This window comes from Oncorhynchus kisutch, linkage group LG22 (assembly GCF_002021735.2).
Source record: "Oncorhynchus kisutch isolate 150728-3 linkage group LG22, Okis_V2, whole genome shotgun sequence".
NCBI lineage: Eukaryota > Metazoa > Chordata > Actinopteri > Salmoniformes > Salmonidae > Oncorhynchus > Oncorhynchus kisutch.
The window spans coordinates 15251647-15271766 of record NC_034195.2 but is presented as its reverse complement, the minus strand read 5'-3'; the positions used below and the strand labels follow the sequence as shown (position 1 = coordinate 15271766).

The 20120-nt window shown below is 45.0% G+C and overlaps 1 protein-coding gene across 1 annotated transcript in view; it reads right to left on the bottom strand.

The window, feature by feature from the left end:
* b4galnt4a (beta-1,4-N-acetyl-galactosaminyl transferase 4a) overlaps positions 1 to 20120 on the bottom strand; it is a 437447-nt gene that overhangs the window by 9248 nt on the left and 408079 nt on the right. Inside the window, exons 12-14 of the mRNA XM_031801738.1 lie at positions 6628 to 6728; positions 6273 to 6346; positions 4748 to 6171 (exon numbers count right to left, since the gene is read on the bottom strand). Coding sequence (XP_031657598.1) covers positions 4748 to 6171; positions 6273 to 6346; positions 6628 to 6728 — 1599 coding nt within the window. The remainder of the gene's footprint in view (positions 1 to 4747; positions 6172 to 6272; positions 6347 to 6627; positions 6729 to 20120) is intronic.

Genomic DNA, 20120 nt, shown 5'->3' with positions numbered 1-20120 from the left:
AATATTTAGGAAGAGGTCATCATTTCATGGAGTCTGAAGGAAGAGACCACATGGAAAAGAGGTAAGCAAGTTCGGTCCCCTAAAATTATTTTCACAAAGTCAAATTAATTTATTGTGTTATAGGTTTCGTGATGCTTGTATCTAAACCAAAGTAGATCGTTTTAAGATAGTTTTGTACATCAGTTGGGGTGTCTATAAGCTACAATGTGGTCCTAAACCTAGCATGAAAATGCATCATTATAGCTGTGTGGGCTAATATAGTCATAATGTTTGCCTTGGGGTAGGTTGAGCACATGGCCATGGGGTAAGCTGAGCCCATGGTCACCACACCCCATACAAATTAGGATAAAATCCTGTCTGTTTTATGCATGCTATGCATAGTATTTTGGCAATGTGTCATGGATATGAACTCAAGATAGTGTATTTTTATTGTTCCAGAGCAGTCATCATCATGCCCCGTGCATACAAACGTAAAATAAGCAGGAGTCTAGCCCCCCGTGAGGTTCTTGAGAGAGCAGACAAGGAAGTGAGAGAAGGGTAGAAGTCCATTTGAACCGCAGCAAAGGGATGAAAAAAATAGACGGAATGACACTGAAGAGGTACATTTAACATAAAATTAAACAAACATGTACCTGCGTGAAAGAGAGGCTATGATAGATGGGCAGAGGCACACAAGGTCTTCTCTGATGACATGGAGTCTGAGCTTGATAAACATATCAAGAATCTAAAAGGAGCAGTTTCATGGCCTACAAATTGGCACATAGAAACAACAACCCTGTCCAAGACAAGTGGTCAAGAAATGGAAGGGTAAGTTATATTGAACATAGAGCTCTATATCGGAATGTAGGCATACATTTATACAATATACCACACCCTTATTCCATAAACTAAACACAGCACCATCACCTACTGTCACAGGATACCATCACCAACTTACCCCAAGGCAGCTCAATTTACCCTGTCCCTATGCTCAACTTACCCTACTTACCCACTTACCCAGGGTAAGTTGTACCAAGAGACCACTTTTTTTGGAGAAGCAGATTATTTTCAGGGATACACAACATCCTGAAATATATGTTGATATATTTGTTAGAAAGAATTCTACATTTCCCTTGAGGGGTGGATTAACCATCTGGCAATTCTGGCAAATGCCAGATGACTGGACAGTTTTTTAGTTGGGTGGGCTGGACCGTTTTTTTAGTTGGGTGGCCTGGACAGTTTTTTTAGTTGGGTGGGCTGGTCAAAATCGACAGACGAACACACTATTTTTTTATACAAATACAAATGGTGACATGGCCAGCAGCCCATGGGCCTGTTAAGATTTTTGTGCAATTTCTCTGTTATACTAATCTATAATGGCTGATCAGTGGGCAACGGCCGCCCCCCTACCAAGATGGGCCGGCCCGGCTTGCTTATAGGCTGAGCTGAGGTCACACAAACTCACATTCAAAGTCAAACATGGCATCAGCAAAAGAGACCTCAGTTAAACATCGAAGATCATGGATCTTTACAAAATGGAAAGGGTGCCTATAAATGTAGAATAAGCACATTCTACATCGTTACCTCAATCAAAGCACTCTATTTTTTGGCCTCTAAAACCATGTTTTGACCAAATAAAGTGTATTATCCTCATGATTCCGTTCATGAAAGTATGTGCACCTGTGCCTGTTTCGCTGGGACCTGCTACTGTAATGAGCAAGTCACTGTCCTCTTCCCCCATCCGCTCGAAAAATGTGTTCTGAACGTATAACATTTTAAGATGCAATTGCTGAAAAAAAACTGCTTTGGAAGCTTCATCCCTTGTCCCTGTCGAAGAGACGAGGGTCTCGTCTTTCTGTATGTATAATTTGTATTTCTCAACTCTCAATATTCAGCTCAATAACAACTATTTTACAACCAATATATTTGATATGGCCTTGTGATGTTGGAGTGGTACACGCGCGAAATGCGCACCAGCAATTGCGAGAGCATAGGCATATAGGTCTACTCCTGAATGCTGATTGGCGACCCTCTTAAGGATTCGCCCCTTTTTAAAGATTTTCGCATAAAATGACAGACCCAAATCTAACTGCCTGTAGCTCAGGACCTGAAGCAAGGATATACATATTCCTGATACCACTTGAAAATAAACACTTTGAAGTTTGTGGAAATGTTAAATTAATGTAGGAGAATATAACACATTAGATCTGGTAAAAGATAATTCAAAGAAAAACGTGTTATTTTGTATTTTTTGTACCATCATCTTTGAAATATTATTCCACCCCAGGCGCAATTTAGATGTTTTAACACTAGATGGCAGGAGTGTATGTGCAACGTTATAGACTGATCCAATGAACCATTGCATTTCTGTTCAAAAGTTTGTAACAAGACTGCCCAGATGTGCCTAATTGGTTTATTAATACATTTTCAAGTTCATAACTGTGCACTTTCCTCAAACAATAGCATGATATTATTTCACTGTAATAGATACTGAAAATTGGGACAGTGCAGATAGAATAACAAGAATTTAAGCTTTCTGCCAATATCAATATATGTCTTTGTCCTGGGAAATGTTCTTGATACTTACAACCTCATGCTAATCACATTAGCCTACGCTAGCTCAACCATCACGCGGGGACCCACTGATCCTGTTGAGGCGCATTCCAGCAGGAGTCTATTCCACAAGTTACCAGCAGCTAAATCTATGACGTTAAAATGACAATTTACTCTGTTCCAGAGTAGCAAGCAAGGGATAAGAACATCGCCAGCCAGTATGGCAATGGAACATTTAGAACAAACAACTGGCAACCAAACCAATAGAACTGTCACACCCTGGTCAAAGTATTATTGTGTTTGTCTTTATTTATTTGGTCAGGCCGGGGTGTGACATGGGTTTATTGTGGTGTGTTTTGTCTTGGGGTTTTGTTAGTTATTGGGTGTGTGGCTTAGAAGCAACAGCGGCAGCAGGAGATACGTAATAAGGAATTCTGGACATGGGAGGAAATCCTTGACGGGAGAGGACCCTGGGCTAAACCAGGGGAGTGTAGCCGCCCCAATGTGCAGCAAGAGAAGGAATGGACATGGGAGGATGAACTGGACGGTGAAGGACCCTGGGCTCAGCCTGGAGAAGGAAGAACTGGAGGCGGTGAAAGCTGAGAGGCGCAGGTATGAGGAGGCAGCACGGCGAAGCGGATGGAAGCCCGAGAGTCAGACCCAAACATTTCTTCACAGGGAGTAGGGCTACGCCAGGTAGGAGACCTGCGCAAACTCCCTGTGCTTACCGGGGGGCTAGAGAGACCGGGGAGGCACCGTGTTATGCAGTGGTGCGCACGGTGTCCCCAGTGCGGGTGCATAGTGGGTAGAGTGGGCTTGCTTGTAGGTGACTAAATACTTTTTTTCCACCATAATTTGCAAATCTGTCAGAGTTGAAGTTTACCTATGATGAAAATTACAGGCCTCTCTCATCTTTTTAAGTGGGAGAACTTGCACAATTGGTGGCTGGCTAAATAATTTTTTTGCCCCACTGTATATCAGACCATATACTGAACCACGGGTATAGCAAAATGTATTTTTACTGCTCTAATTACATTGGTAACCAGTTTATAATAGCAATAAGTCACCTCAGGGTTTCTTGGTATATGGCCAATATACCATGGCTGTATCCAGGCCCTCCACATTGCGCCGTGCATAAGAACAGTCCTTATCCGTGATATATTGTCCATATACCACACCTCCTCGGGCCTTATTGCTTAAATATAGCCTAAGTCATTATCTTTTATAATGTACAGTATAAGGCTTAAGCAGGCAGGCAGACAGACAGACAACTAGAAGAAGCACAGTGACAGCAGAGAAGATGCGGAGACAGATAGACAGCACAAAAGGGAGGCAAACAAAATGTCTAGAGCAGAGCCACAGTTACAGTGGTGGGTTGTACTTCCAGTGGTGTTTTTACATATTGTATTTGTTTTAAGGAAGTGGCTGCGGATCCAACTTTTCAGGATCTTTAGCATAACGTTACTCTAAGACAAAAACACCAGCGCATTTTTCTCGTGGCCAAAACTCAACAGCTCGTGCCACTAGGCAAAATACACAGGTAGGCCATTCTATAGTTAGTTAACAACATCTGCTCTAAAATTCACTCTGCACATCAGTCAAAAAACAACACTGTAGGCTACTTCGAAACAACACTGTATAACTGAAGATCTAAATGCATATCTCCATGAAACTGATTGAGATTAAATGGTTGATGGGTAAAACTTGAGGAATTATCATTCACGATTGAATGCGGTGGTGTGGATATATTTGGTTCCGTTATGTAGAATTCTGTGATTATTATGTGAGACATTGATTCAACATGATCCAACTTTATTAAACAAGCACCATTCGCCTGAGCAGCCTGTTCTCTGTGCGTAAAAGTACCCCAAAAAGTCACAACCTTGTTTTAAACATGAGTTGGTTAAAAAAAGAAGAGGAGGACCATGTCTTGCCAGTCACTTGTACCGAAATGGTTAAGAAACGCTATACTGTACAGCCCTAACGCCTGTGTCTATGTAGGGTGTGTGTGTAGGGTCAGGGTGTAGGATTTATGTTTGAGGATGGGAAATGGGGGAGGTGGTGACTTGGTGGGGCATGCAGTGATGTGGGCTGGTGGGTATAAAATGCCAGGGCTGAATTCTTGTCCCGGTCTGACCGTGGACGCAGTGATGCTGAACGATATATCGGTCTGGCTCAATTCAATACAATCAGAAGCAGTTAAATCACAACAAACCTCAGCCCAGCCTGGACGCGCCTCTTCAGCCTCGTAACTGTAGTCGGACACCCCACCCTCCTCTGGTTCTGGGTCTGGGTCAGCGTTCGAGCGGATTGGATCAGGGTCTGGGTCGGGTTCTGAGGGTTCTTGGTCTGGGTCGGGTTGTTTTTGCTGTGACTCAGTGATCTCAGAGGTTTTGAGGTATGAGGTGACCCTGGTTTCTAGCCTGCTTTCAACCCTGCTCTCGATAGTTTGGGGATTCTCCAAAGAGTTGGGGGGAGTGGGTGAATGAGGTGGCGGGGGCTGGAGGTGCTGGGGCAATGAGGTGCCTCTTTTACTGGGTAAGGTGGCGTCTGCGGCAGCCTCTCTTTCTGGGGGTATGTGGGGCTCCCTTCCCCCTCCTCTAACTCTCCTCCTCTCTCTGTCTCGGAGCCTCACTACCGCCACCCTGCTGGCAGCCTGGTGAACTGCGCCTTGTCTGCTAACACTAGCATTAGTGCCACGTGGGGGAGCTTTACCGTCTCTTAGTGGGGGTTTGGGCCAGAGTTGGGGGGCAGTGACGAGCCCCCTGCTCCCCGCTCCTCCTCTCCCCCTGGATCGAGTGCTCTGGAGGTTGACCAGTCTGGTGGTCTTTCCACTCTGGTACAGAAACACCCCAGGAAAGACCTCTCTCGGATGACGCGACCCCGGACCCCTGCCCCTCTCCCTCTCCGCCCTCCTCTCCTCCTTCTCTCGCTCCCTTTCTTTGACCGGCCGCGGCCTGGTGATGTAGATCTTGTTTTCATCCTTCTTTTCCCTATTGTTGTTGTTGCCGGCGGCGGCAGCATTTTTGTCATTACCATGGTTACGGGCAGCGTTATCATGGAGACGGACGTTGGCGGCGTTGTTGCCGGGGGCGGAGTTACTAAGGATCTGCTTGGCACGGCTGGCAAGGGCCGAGAGAGAGGTCTTCTGGGGGAAGAGCAGGGACGACTTGCTCAGTTTGGGAGGGGTCTCCTCCCCTGCACCCCCTCCTCCTCCTCCCTTCCTGCCCGGCCCCCCGGGTCCTAGCTCAGAGGGACCCGTCCTGATCCAGGAGAGGGAGCGACCGTGGACCGCGTTGTCCGACTGCGGGTGCAGCTCCTCGCTCTCTGCCTCGGGTCTCTCTAGAAGTCCCCTCCTGGAGGTCTGTTCCCCTCTTCTCCTCGGCCCATCCTTGTCCCACTCTCTGTCTGGCTGTCCATCACTCTTGAGGAATTGTTTTTTCTCTCTACGGACCACAATACTGTTCTCCTCCTCCCCCTCTCTTTCTCCAAGGGTGGGTCTGGAGGTGTGGATAGATAGGCTGGGGTGGGAGGTCCTCTTAGCTGATAGGCTAGGCGGAGCGGTCCTATTTGGTGATTGGGTACCTACGATCTCGGCCTCATCTTCCGGGTCCACCCCTTCCTCCTCTTCCGGGAAATCTGTGGCAACAGAGAAAGTTAATCGTTAAAGGGTGTGTGTGTGTGTATGTGTGTTGTGTATGTATATGTGTATCTGTGTGTCAGTGGGTATGTGTACTTACCGTCTGGGTTAGGGAAGAAGAAGGGTCTATCATCGTCCTCCTCGTCTATCTTCATGTACTTGTAGAAGCCAAACCTGTCAGAGAGAGAGCACGAGAGCAAGAGAGACAGTTAGCACACACATATACACAGAAGTCGAACAATAACCCCAACTAAGTGTTTCTCTTTCTCTCTTCTTTCTTTTCTGTTTTATATAGTTTTTTGTTTGTATCTCTCCACCTATGCTTTTGAGAGTGGTTACATTTGTCCATCTTCATCCTTCCAAACCAAGTGGTGGAGCAGGCATATTTCTCTGCTCTGCTTCCATCTGTGAATTACAATATAATAATCAACTGGAAAATAGCCAACCAAACTTACTTCTCCAAGTAGATGGGCGACTCCCTGTAGAAACACTTGTTCTCTCTCTCCATGTGTGTCAGACGTGTAAAGTCATTGGGATAAATGAAGGACAGGTACACCTGAGGGGGAGACAAACAGGGACAAGTCCGTGAATAAAGACAGAACTAATAGATACAGTGCTAATAACATGTATGGATAAATACTGATCAAGTGCAGGGTCCTGTTCATTAAGGAAAAGGTTTTGCAAAGGAAAAGGAAAGTCCAGGGTAGCCCCTTACTGTTTCAGTCTGTTTTTATCCGTTTGGTGCCTAACGAATATGACCCTGGTATTCCTTCCTCAAAAAATATGATATTTATCTGTTAATAATATTTTGGTGTAATAACACACTTTGACAAAAAGAGAACCCTAGAGGTTTGTTCAGCGCTGTCTTCAATACAGAAGAGGAAGAAGATGAGTTTTAAACACTCAAACCAGTAGATATCCATTTTTTCGAGCTGAAAAATGATGGCCAGAGTTTACCCATGAATTTGCACAACAATGTAAGTCAATAAGTCATAGTCTTTGTCAAAGTATGATATATTTGGGCATGAAGTGACAATACCGAACTGCCCGCTTCGTGAACATTTGTGCAAATGAGGTGTCTTTCCCTCTGAAATGACGCAGATTTTTTTTCTTCATCTGTTTCAGGGCTGGGTTAAATATGAATGGTAGCACCCACCAGCATGGCATTGTTTATGAATCAGAAACACATGCAGCGTTTGAGTGTCGCGACTGAGCTGAGCAATATAATAGATCATCTTTGGCTATAGCAAACATGGTGGCTAAATGAAGATAGTTTACTCAGGCTTTTTACCATTTACCAAATGGTCAGTTCCAGTGTACGTAATGCCTTTTGGTCCTAGACTTGGCGCTCTGGCGATTTTCTCAATCTCTGTCAAGTTGGATGGAGAGCATCGCTGCACAGCTATTTTCGGTCTCTCCAGAGATGTTCAATCGGGTTCAAGTAAGGGCTCTGGCTGCGCCACTCAAGGACATTCAGAGAATTGTCCCCAAAGCAACTCCTGTGTTGTCTTGGCTGTGTGCTTATGGTCTTTGTACTATTGGAAGGTGAGCCTTCACCCCAGTCTGAGGTCCTGAGCATCTCGATCCTGACTAGTCTCCAAGTCCCTGCCGCTGAAAAACATCCCCACAGCATGACGCTGCCACCACCATACTTCACCGTAGGGATGGTGCCAGGTTTCTTCCAGATGTGGAATGCCAAAGAGTTCAACCTTGGTTTCATCACACCAGAGAATATTGTTTCTCATGATCTGAGAGTCCTTTATGTCATGTGCCTTTTACTGACGAGTGGCTTCTGTCTGGCCACTCTACCATAAAGGCCTGATTGGTGGAGTGCTGCAGTAATGGTTCTCCTTCTGGAAGGTTCTCCCATCTTCACAGAGGAACTCTGGAGCTCTGTCAGAGTGACCATCAGATTCTTTGACACCTCCCCGACCAAGACCCTTCTCCCCGATTGCTCAGTTTGGACGGGCGGCCAGCTCTAGGAAGAGTCTTGGTGATTCCAAACTTCTACCATTTAAGAATGATGGACTGAGTTCTTGGGGAACTTCAATGCTGCAGAAATATTTTGGGACCTTTCCCCAGATCTTGTGCCTCGACACAATCCTGTCACGGAGCTCTACCGACAATTCCTTCGAGGTGTGTGCCTTTCCAAATCATTGTTGAATCCGTTTAATTTACCACATCTCAAGGATAATCAATGGAAACAGGATGCACCTGAGCTCAATTTCAAGTTTCATAGCAAAGGGTCTGCATACTTATGTAAATAAGGTATTTCTGTTTGGTTTGTATCCTCCACAGATGTGAAATGTGTTGCAGGGGAGGCTCAGGCTTAAATGCCTGTTGCCATTTAGGGAATTATAAACAGTGCAAATGTACAAAGTGAAGATTGTGTTTGCTTTTTATGATCATGTTTTGAAATTAAGTATTTTATTGAGTTTTTATATTGATGTGTGTTTTGTATTGTGTAGGGCTCATTTGAAAAAGAGACTTGGTCTCATTATGACACCCTGTTAAAATATATGTTTTTATTTTTTATTTAACCAGGTAGGCTAGTTGAGAACAAGTTCTCATTTTCAACTGCGACCTGGCCAATATAAAGCAAAGCAGTGCAACGAAAACAACAACATAGTGTTACACATGGGAAAAACAAAAGTACAGTCAATAACACAATAGAAAAATCTATACACAGAGTGTGGAATTGGAGTAAGGAGGTAAGGCAATAAATAGGCCATAGTAGCGAAGTAATTACAATTTAGCAAATTAACACTGGAGTGATAGATGTGCAGATGAGGATGTGCAAGTAGAAATACTGGTGTGCAAAAGAGCAAAAAAAGTAAATAAAAACAATTTGGGGATGAGGTACGTAGTTGGATGGGCTATTTCGATAAAAGACAGTACTGTGCAGCCGTCTTCATCGACCTTGCCAAGGCTTTCGACTCTGTCAATCACCATATTCTTATCGGCAGACTCAGTAGCCTCGGTTTTTCGGATGACTGCCTTGCCTGGTTCACCAATTACTTTGCAGACAGAGTTCAGTGTGTCAAATCGGAGGGCATGCTGTCCGGTCCTCTGGCAGTCTCTATGGGGGTGCCACAGGGTTCAATTCTCGGGCCGACTCTTTTCTCTGTGTATATCAATGATGTTGCTCTTGCTGCGGGCGATTCCCTGATCCACCTCTACGCAGACGACACCATTCTATATACTTTCGGCCCGTCTTTGGACACTGTGCTATCTAACCTCCAAACAAGCTTCAATGCCATACAACACTCCTTCCGTGGCCTCCAACTGCTCTTAAACGCTAGTAAAACCAAATGCATGCTTTTCAACCGGTCGCTGCCTGCACCTGCATGCCCGACTAGCATCACCACCCTGGATGGTTCCGACCTAGAATATGTGGACGTCTATAAGTACCTAGGTGTCTGGCTAGACTGCAAACTCTCCTTCCAGACTCATATCAAACATCTCCAATCGAAAATCAAATCAAGAGTCGGCTTTCTATTCCGCAACAAAGCCTCCTTCACTCACGCCGCCAAGCTTACCCTAGTAAAACTGACTATCCTACCGATCCTCGACTTCGGCGATGTCATCTACAAAATGGCTTCCAACACTCTACTCAGCAAACTGGATGCAGTCTATCACAGTGCCATCCGTTTTGTCACTAAAGCACCTTATACCACCCACCACTGCGACTTGTATGCTCTAGTCGGCTGGCCCTCGCTACATATTCGTCGCCAGACCCACTGGCTCCAGGTCATCTATAAGTCTATGCTAGGTAAAGCTCCGCCTTATCTCAGCTCACTGGTCACGATGGCAACACCCATCCGTAGCACGCGCTCCAGCAGGTGTTTCTCACTGATCATCCCTTAAGCCAACACCTCATTTGGCCGCCTTTCGTTCCAGTACTCTGCTGCCTGTGACTGGAACGAATTGCAAAAATCGCTGAAGTTGGAGACTTTTATCTCCCTCACCAACTTCAAACATCAGCTATCTGAGCAGCTAACCGATCGCTGCAGCTGTACATAGTCTATTGGTAAATAGCCCACCCTTTTCACCTACCTCATCCCCGTACTGTTTTTATTTATTTACTTTTCTGCTCTTCTGCACACCAATATCTCTACCTGTACATGACCATCTGATCTTTTATCACTCCAGTGTTAATCTGCAAAATTGTAATTATTTGCCTACCTCCTCATGCCTTTTGCACACATTGTATATAGACCCCCCCTTCGTTTTCTACTGTGTTATTGACTTGTTAATTGTTTACTCCATGTGTAACTCTTTGTTGTATGCTCACACTGCTATGCTTTATCTTGGCCAGGTCGCAGTTGCAAATGAGAACTTGTTCTCAACTAGCCTACCTGGTTAAATAAAGGTGATAATAGATAGATAAACTATGTACAGCTGCAGTGATAGAAAAGCTGCTCAGATAGCTGATGCTTAAAGTTAGTCTCCAGCTTCAGCGATTTTTGCAATTCGTTCCAGTCATTGGCAGCAGAAAACTGGAAGGAAAGGCGGCCAAAGCAGGTGTTGGCTTTGGGGATGACCAGTGACATATACCTGCTGGAGCGCTGCTACGGGTGGGTGTTGTTATGGTGACCAGTGAGCTGAGATAAGGAGGAGCTTTACCTAGCAAAGAATTATAGCTGACCTGGAGCCAGTGGGTCTGGCGACGGATATGTAGCGAGGGCCAGCCAACGAGAGCATACAGGTCGCAGTGGTGGGTGGTATATGGGGTTTTGGTGACAAAACGGATGGCACTGTGATAGACTGCATCCAATTTACTGAGTAGAGTGTTGGAGGCTCTTTTGTAAATGACATCGCCGAAGTCGAGGATCGGTAGGATAGTCAGTTTTACGAGGGTATGTTTGGCAGCATGAGTGAAGGAGGCTTTGTTGCGAAATAGGAAGCTGATTCTAGATTTAATTTTGGATTGGAGATGCTTAATATGAGTCTGGAAGGAGAGTCTAACCAGACACCTAGGTATTTGTAGTTGTTCACATATTCTAAGTCAGAACCATCCAGAGTAGTGATGGTAGTCGAACGGGTGTGTGTGGGCAGCGATCGGTTGAAGAGCATGCATTTAGTTTTACTAGTGTTTAAGAGCAATTGGAGGCCACAGAAGGAGTGTTGTATGGCACTGAAGCTCGTTTGGAGGTTTGTTTACACAATGTCCAAAGTAGGGCCCCAAAGTAGGGCCAGATGTATACAGAATGCTGTCGTCCGCATAGAAGTGGAACAAGGAGTCACGCACAGCAAGAGCGACATCATTGGTATATACAGAGAAAAGAGTCGGCCCGAGAATTGAACCCTGTGGTACCCCATAGAGACTGCCAGAGGTCCGGACAACAGGCCCTCCGATTTGACACACTGAACTCTATCTGAGAAGTAGTTGGTGAACCAGGCGAGGCAGTCATTTGAGAAACCAAGGCTGTTGAGTCTGCCGATAAGAATACGGTGATTGACAGAGTCGAAAGCCTTGGCCAGGTCGATGAAGACGGCTGCGCAGTACCGTCTTTTATCGATGGCGGTTATGATATCGTTTAGTACCTTGAGCGTGGCTGAGGTGCACCCGTGACCAGCTCGGAACCCGGATTGCACAGCGGAGAAGGTACGGTGGGATTTGAAATGGTCAGTGATCTGTTTGTTAACTTGGCTATCAAAGACTTTAGAAAGGCAGGGCAGAATGGATATATGTCTGTAACAGTTTGGGTCTAGAGTGTCACCCTGTTTTAAGAGATGGGATGACTGCAGCAGCTTTCCAATCTTTAGGAATTTCGGATGATACAAAAGAGAGGTTGAACAGACTAGTAACAGGAGTTGCAACAATGGTGGCAGATCGTTTCAGAAATAGAGGGTCCAGATTGTCAAGCCCAGCTGATTTGTACGGGTCCAGGTTTTGCAGCTCTTTCAGAACATCTGCTATCTGGATTTGGGTAAAGGAGAACCTGGAGAGGCTTGGGCGAGGAGCTGCGGGGGGGGCGGAGCTGTTGGCCGAGGTTGAAGTAGCCAGGCGGAAGGCATGGCCAGCCGTTGAGAAATGCTTATTGAAGTTTTCGATAATCATGGATTTATCAGTGGTGACCGTGTTACCTAGCCTCAGTGCAGTGGGCAGCAGGGAGGAGGTGCTCTTGTTCTCCATGGACTTCACAGTGTCCCAGAACTTTTTGGAGTTGGAGCTACAGGATGCAAACTTCTGCCTGAAGAAGCTGGCCTTAGCTTTCCTGACTGACTGCGTGTATTGGTTCCGGACTTCCCTGAACAGTTGCATATCACGGGGACTATTCGATGCTATTGCAGTCCGCCACAGGATGTTTTTGTGCTGGTCGAGGGCAGTCAGGTCTGGGGTGAACCAAGGGCTGTATCTGTTCTTAGTTCTGCATTTTTTGAACGGAGCATGCTTATCTAAAATGGTGAGGAAGTTACTTTTAAAGAATGACCAGGCATCCTCAACTGACGGGATGAGGTCAATGTCCTTCCAGGATACCCGGGCCAGGTCGATTAGAAAGGCCTGCTCACAGAAGTGTTTTAGGGAGAGTTTGACAGTGATGAGGGGTGGTCGTTTGACTGCGGCTCCGTAGCGGATACAGGCAATGAGGCAGTGATCGCTGAGATCCTGGTTGAAGACAGCGGAGGTGTATTTGGAGGGCCAGTTGGTCAGGATGACGTCTATGAGGGTGCCCTTGTTTACAGAGTTAGGGTTGTACCTGGTGGGTTCCTTGATGATTTGTGTGAGATTGAGGGCATCTAGCTTAGATTGTAGGACTGGCGGGGTGTTAAGCATATCCCAGTTTAGGTCACCTAACAGAACAAACTCTGAAGCTAGATGGGGGGCGATCAATTCACAAATGGTGTCCAGGGCACAGCTGGGAGCTGAGGGGGGTCGGTAGCAGGCGGCAACCGTGAGAGACTTATTTCTGGAGAGAGTAATTTTCAAAATTAGTAGTTCGAACTGTTTGGGTATGGACCTGGAAAGTATGACATTACTTTGCAGGCTATCTCTGCAGTAAACTGCAACTCCTCCCCCTTTGGCAGTTCTATCTTGACGGAAGATGTTATAGTTGGGTATGGAAATCTCTGAATTTTTGGTGGCCTTCCTGAGCCAGGATTCAGACACAGCAAGGACATCAGGGTTAGCAGAGTGTGCTAAAGCAGTGAGTAAGTCAAACTTAGGGAGGAGGCTTCTGATGTTGACATGCATGAAACCAAGGCTTTTTCGATCACAGAAGTCAACAAATGAGGGTGCCTGGGGACATGCAGGGCCTGGGTTTACCTCCACATCACCCGCGGAACAGAGAAGGAGTAGTATGAGGGTGCGGCTAAAGGCTATCAAAACTGGTCGCCTAGAGCGTTGGGGACAGAGAATAAGAGGAGCAGGTTTCTGGGCATGGTAGAATATATTCAGGGCATAATGCGCAGACAGGGGTATGGTGGGGTGCGGGTACAGCGGAGGTAAGCCCAGGCACTGGGTGATGATGAGAGAGGTTGTATCTCTGGACATGCTGGTAGTAATGGGTGAGGTCACCGCATGTGTGGGAGGTGGGACAAAGGAGTTATCAGGGGTATGAAGAGTGGAACTAGGGGCTCCATTGTGAACTAAAACAATGATAACTAACCTGAACAACAGTATACAAGGCATATTGACATTTGAGAGAGACATACAGCGAGGCATACAGTAATCACAGGTGTTGAATTGGGAAAGCTAGCTAAAACAGTAGGTGAGACAACAGCTAATCAGCTAGCACAACAACAGCAGGTAAAATGGCGTAGACTAGGCAACGGGGCCAACAGATAAAACAAACAAGCAGAATGGAGTACCGTGATTAATGGACAGTCCAGCGTGCATCAGCTATGTAGCCAAGAGATCAGTGTCCAGGGGGCAGCGGTGGATGGGGCAGGGAAGCTGGACTGGCGAGTGTTATCCAGGATTTTAAAAAACTAACAATGACTAAATAGCTTGTAGCTAGTTAGCTGGTTCGCTTCTGGAGGTTCTTGAGTGTGTTCTAAAAATAAATAAAAAATAATAGCGATTCCGTATCACATTGGGTGAGGCAGGTTTCCGGAAGGTATAAACAAATTAAAAGTCAAAAGAGATAGAAAGTAAATATGGGTCCGGTGGGCGTTTGGGACGCGGAGATTCAGGCGGTTAGCAGGCCTGTGCTAACAAGCTAACAGTTTGTAGGCCCGGGCTAGACAAGGTAGCAGTTAGCGGACCGGAGCTGGACAAGCTAGCAGTTAGCAGGCCGAACTAGCAAGCAGGGAGATAGCGAGGGCTAGAGAGTTAGCCTTTGGGGGACGTCGCGATGGGGTGAGTCTGTTATTCCTCTTCATGCGGTGACATCGATAGACCGGTCGTGGGCCCGGGTATTGTAGCTCAGGAGTATGCTACGGTGGTAGCGCAGGCCGGGCTAGCTTCAAGCTAAGTGGGTGGAAACGCTAGCCAGGGGTAATCATCCGGGGTTGCTGTTTAGCTAGATAGCTAGTTGTGAAGATCCAGCGTATTTGGAAGCTTAGGTTTAGCAAAATGTTTTTAAAGGGATAGCTATGTAAAAAACGAAAAATATGTAAAAAACGAAAAATAAACGAAAAATAAACGAAATATACAGGGACACGACACGACAGGACGACTTACTGCTACGCCATCTTGGATTTCTTAAAGCTTGGGAAATCTTTTTGTATCCAAATCCGGCTTTAAACTTCTTCACAACAGTATCTCGGACCTGCCTGGTGTGTTCCTTGTTCTTCATGATGCTCTCTGCGCTTTTAACGGACCTCTGAGACTATCACAGTGCAGGTGCATTTATACGGAGACTTGATTACACACAGGTGGATTGTATTTATCATCATTAGTCATTTAGGTCAACATTGGATCATTCAGAGATCCTCACTGAACTTCTGGAGAGAGTTTGCTGCACTGAAAGTAAAGGGGCTGAATAATTTTGCACGCCCAATTTTTCAGTTTTTGATTTGTTAAAAAAGTTTGAAATATCCAATAAATGTCGTTCCACTTCATGATTGTGTCCCACTTGTTGTTGATTCTTCACAAAAAAATACAGTTTTATATCTTTATGTTTGAAGCCTGAAATGTGGCAAAAGGTCGCAAAGTTCAAGGGGGCCGAATACTTTCGCAAGGCACTGGTCTAAAAAAATAAATAGCAGATCCATATCACATTCTGTGAGGCGGGTTGCCGGAAGGTATATTTAATTTAAAAATGGAAAAAGAGATTGAAATATATTGAAAGATATTTAAAAAATGACGAAAAAGGACAACATTTACATGGGACAAAAACAAACACGTCTGTACTGCTATACCAACTTGGAATGTAAAAAATAAAGGTTAATTAAAATAATTCATTGATATATAGCTAGCTAGCTTGCTGAAATGAAAACAGAGAGAATAAAGAATATCGCTACAGTGCCTTGAGAAAGTACACTGCTCAAAAAAATAAAGGGAACACTAAAAGAACACACCCTAGATCTGAATGAATGAAATATTCTTATTAAATACTTTTTTCTTTACATAGTTGAATGTGCTGACAACAAAATCACACAAAAATGATCAATGGAAATCAAATGTATCAACCCATGGAGGTCTGGATTTGGAGTAACACTCAAAATTAAAGTGGAAAACCACAAAACAGGCTGATCCAACTTTGATGTAATGTCCTTAAAACTTAAAATTAGGCTCAGTCGTGTGTGTGGCCTCCACGTGCCTGTATCAAATCAAATTCAAATTTATCAAAACCCCCCTTGGGTTGTGCCGTGGCGGAGATCTTTGTGGGCTATACTCAGCCTTGTCTCAGGATGGTAAGTTGGTGGTTGAAGATATCCCTCTAGTGGTGTGGGGGCTGTGCTTTGGCAAAGTGGGTGGGGTTATATCCTTCCTGTTTGGCCCTGTCCGGGGGTGTCCTCGGATGGGGCCACAGTGTCTCCTGACCCCTCCTGTCTCAGCCTCCAGTATTTATGCTGCAGTAGTTTATGTGTCGGGGGGCTGGGGTCAGTTTGTTATATCTGGAGTACTTCTCCTGTCCTATTCGGTGTCCTGTGTGAATCTAAGTGTGCGTTCTCTAATTCTCTCCTTCTCTCTTTCTTTCTCTCTCTCGGAGGACCTGAGCCCTAGGACCATGCCCCAGGACTACCTGACATGATGACTCCTTGCTGTCCCCAGTCCACCTGGCCATGCTGCTGCTCCAGTTTCAACTTCCACCTGACTGTGCTGCTGCTCTAGTTTCAACTGTTCTGCCTTATTATTATTCGACCATGCTGGTCATTTATGAACATTTGAACATCTTGGCCATGTTCTGTTATAATCTCCACCCGGCACAGCCAGAAGAGGACTGGCCACCCCACATAGCCTGGTTCCTCTCTAGGTTTCTTCCTAGGTATTGGCCTTTCTAGGGAGTTTTTCCTAGCCACCGTGCTTCTACACCTGCATTGCTTGCTGTTTGGGGTTTTAGGCTGGGTTTCTGTACAGCACTTTGAGATATCAGCTGATGTACGAAGGGCTATATAAATAAATTTGATTTGATTTGATTTGATGTCCCAGATGTGCTCAATTGGATTCAGGTCTGGGGAACGGGCGGGCCAGTCCATAGCATCAATGCCTTCCTCTTGCAGGAACTGCTGACACACTCCAGCCACATGAGGTCTAGCATTGTCTTGCATTAGGAGGAACCCAGGGCCAACCGCACCAGCATATGGTCTCACAAGGGGTCTGAGGATCTCATCTCGGTACCTAATGGCAGTCAGGCTACCTCTGGCGAGCACATGGAAGGCTGTGCGGCCCCCCAAAAAATGCCACCCCACACCATGACTGACCCACCACCAAACCGGTCATACTGGAGGATGTTGCAGGCAGCAGAACTTTCTCCACGGCGTCTCCAGACTCTGTCACGTCTGTCACATGTGCTCAGTGTGAACCTGCTTTCATCTGTGAAGAGCACAGGGCACCAGTGGCGAATTTGCCAATCTTGGTGTTCTCTGGCAAATGCCAAATGTTCTGCACGGTGTTGAGCTGTAAGCACAACCCCCACCTGTGGACGTCGGACCCTCATACCACCCTCATGGAGTCTGTTTCTGACCGTTTGAGCAGACACATGCACATATGTGGGCTGCTGGAGGTCATTTTTCAGGGCTCTGGCAGTGCTCCTCCTGCTCCTCCTTGCACAAAGGCGGAGGTAGCGGTCCTGCTGCTGGGTTGTTGCCCTCCTACGGCCTCCTCCACGTCTCCTGATGTACTGGCCTGTCTCCTGGTAGCGCCTCCATGCTCTGCAGACGCTGACAGACACAGCAAACCTTCTTGCCACAGCTCGCATTGATGTGCCATCCTGGATGAGCTGCACTACCTGAGCCACTTGTGTGAGTTGTAGACTCCGTCTCATGCTACCACTAGAGTGAAAGCACCGCCAGCATTCAAAAGTGACCAAAACATCAGCCAGGAAGCATAGGAACTGAGAAGTGGTCTGGTCACCACCTGCAGAAACACTCCTTTATTGGGGGTGTCTTGCTAAATGCCTATTTCCACCTGTTGTCTATTCCATTTGCACAACAGCATGTGAAATGTATTGTCAATCAGTGTTGCTTCCTAAGTGGACAGTTTGATTTCACAGAAGTGTGATTGACTTGGAGTTACAGTGTGATGTTTAAGTGTTCCCTTTATTTTTTTTGAGCAGTGTATTTACGCGCCTTGACTTTTTCCACATTTTGTTTTGTTACAAAGTGGGATCCGAACATTTTTTGCCAACGATCTACACAAAATACTCTGTAATGTGAAAGAAACATTTGAATAAAATAAATTGTTATAATGGAAAATACACTTGAATATATCTTGGATTAGATAAGTATTCAACACCCTGAGTCAATACATGTTAGAATCACCTTACAGCTGTGAGTCTTTCTGGGTAAGTCTCTAAGGGGCCGATCCCAACTTAGGAATTTATGCCTTTCCTACGCACGCCTTCCTATGCACTTCTCAGTATTTGGTATTCAGACTTTCCTTATTCAGTCGCGTAACGCGCACTGCAGGTGTGGTTACCTTGCATACTCTAAATAAAAATCATTCAACCGCTGAAAACTCTCCCACTTGATGGCCAACAGATTTTCTTGTGGACTTTTCATTCAATGGGGCTTTCAGTACATTCATCTTAAACCATCCCTTTACATATGTTGCTGCACCTTTAATTATAATTTTGTTGACAGAGTCAATAGAATACATTGAGAGAATAGATTCTGAACATATGGATCAATGAAAACGGCAGGTAGCCTAGTGGTTAGAGCATTGGGCCAGTAACTGAATGGTTGCTAGATCGAATCCCTGAGCTGATAAGGTAAACATCTGTCGTTCTGCCCCTGAACAAGGCAGTTAACCCACTGTTCCTAGGCTGTCATTGTAAATAAGAATTTGTTCTTAACTGACTTGCCTAGTTAAATAAAGGTTCAATGTGAAAAAAAGAAAGCAGTCTATGCAAATTAGTCTCTGTTTCAGCACCAACTGGTAGATTTAATAAATACTATGATCTTGTAAATTATTTTGACACATTTCAGGGTTAGGAAAGTATGAACATTTTTATTTTCAAATGCACAAAACACTAGATATTGATGAATAAAAAAAACAGTGGTTTGATTCATCCTGAAAGTTGTCATATTCAAGTTCAATCCATTGAATGTTGGAAGGTGGAAAAAAATGTACAGTAAGAGTTGAACAATAATCTCTCTAATCATGGAACTGTATGACAACGGTCCAGTTATCGTGAACCGTGCGCCAGGCTCCAGGTGTAGCCTGCTACGTGTGGTCGGATTTCCATAATGATTCAAATAGGCTACATGTCCTTAATTATTGCACAACGTTAGCCTAATATGATCCACTAATGCTAGTGACCCTCAGGAACAATTTGCAAGGACATGACAGAAGAAAGAAAGATAAACAGAATGGAATGATGCAAAAATAAATGTATGTGGGTATTACTGACGGTGGCTCCCGAAAGCGGCTAATATTTAACATGATAAAAATTGTAAAATAAAATGGAGAAAAGCCCAGGTATATAATAAAAACATTCTAATCAACTCGGCAGGTTCATCCCCACAGAAGCCTCCAGTTTAGGTCTCCAAACTTCATCCATGCAAATTATGAGGGCACACAATTACAATTCTGAATAACGGCGCAGCTACTCATATCCTATTTCACTGTGGAAGAAGGGCTGCAATACATGTCTTCCATATGGTTGGTTTCATAAGAAATCATCTACAACAATTGCTGTGTGTATTTACAATCGCCTTCTCCAAACGGATTACTAATTTACCTAGCTCTTATGAATTTACAAATTACAGTGTATGGAGAATGCTGTTATATCTATCGGAAAAAATGAAGTAAATGCTTTTTCCAATTGAAACCAGTAGGTTTGCTAGTCCTTATTCATGGTTTCCTCGCACATAACCGTGGTGGAATTATTAGGGATTAAATCAAAGTCAGAATACGGTGTAATCTGTAGACACACCTCCGCCACACCTTCATATATGCATGGTCCACCTCAAATGAATAGAGGGTGTATAGCATGCTATTGTCATGACGTGGCCCTTTCTGGGTGTAGATCGTGGAAAATTCTGAATGGTACTCTGAAGTATACATTCTAACCACCTACAACAACAAAAGACTTTGTAACTTCAATGAAAGTTAACCAGAGACTCTGATGAACCCTACAGGACGATCAAGGATTCCAACAGAGAAGACAACAACGACACACAGGTGTAAATATATATACATTGCAATTATTCTCGAATGAGCGCCCGTTCATGTGCAAAGGATTAGCATTTCAATTAATATAATTATAGACTGTCTAGTGAATCCATTTGTCTTTCCCGCTCTTTCTCAGTCCCACCCCTTCCTTTTGTCTACCAAGCTGTCATATCAGCTTAGCCCACTAGGGACTTTTCTATCATTGTTAGTAACCAATAT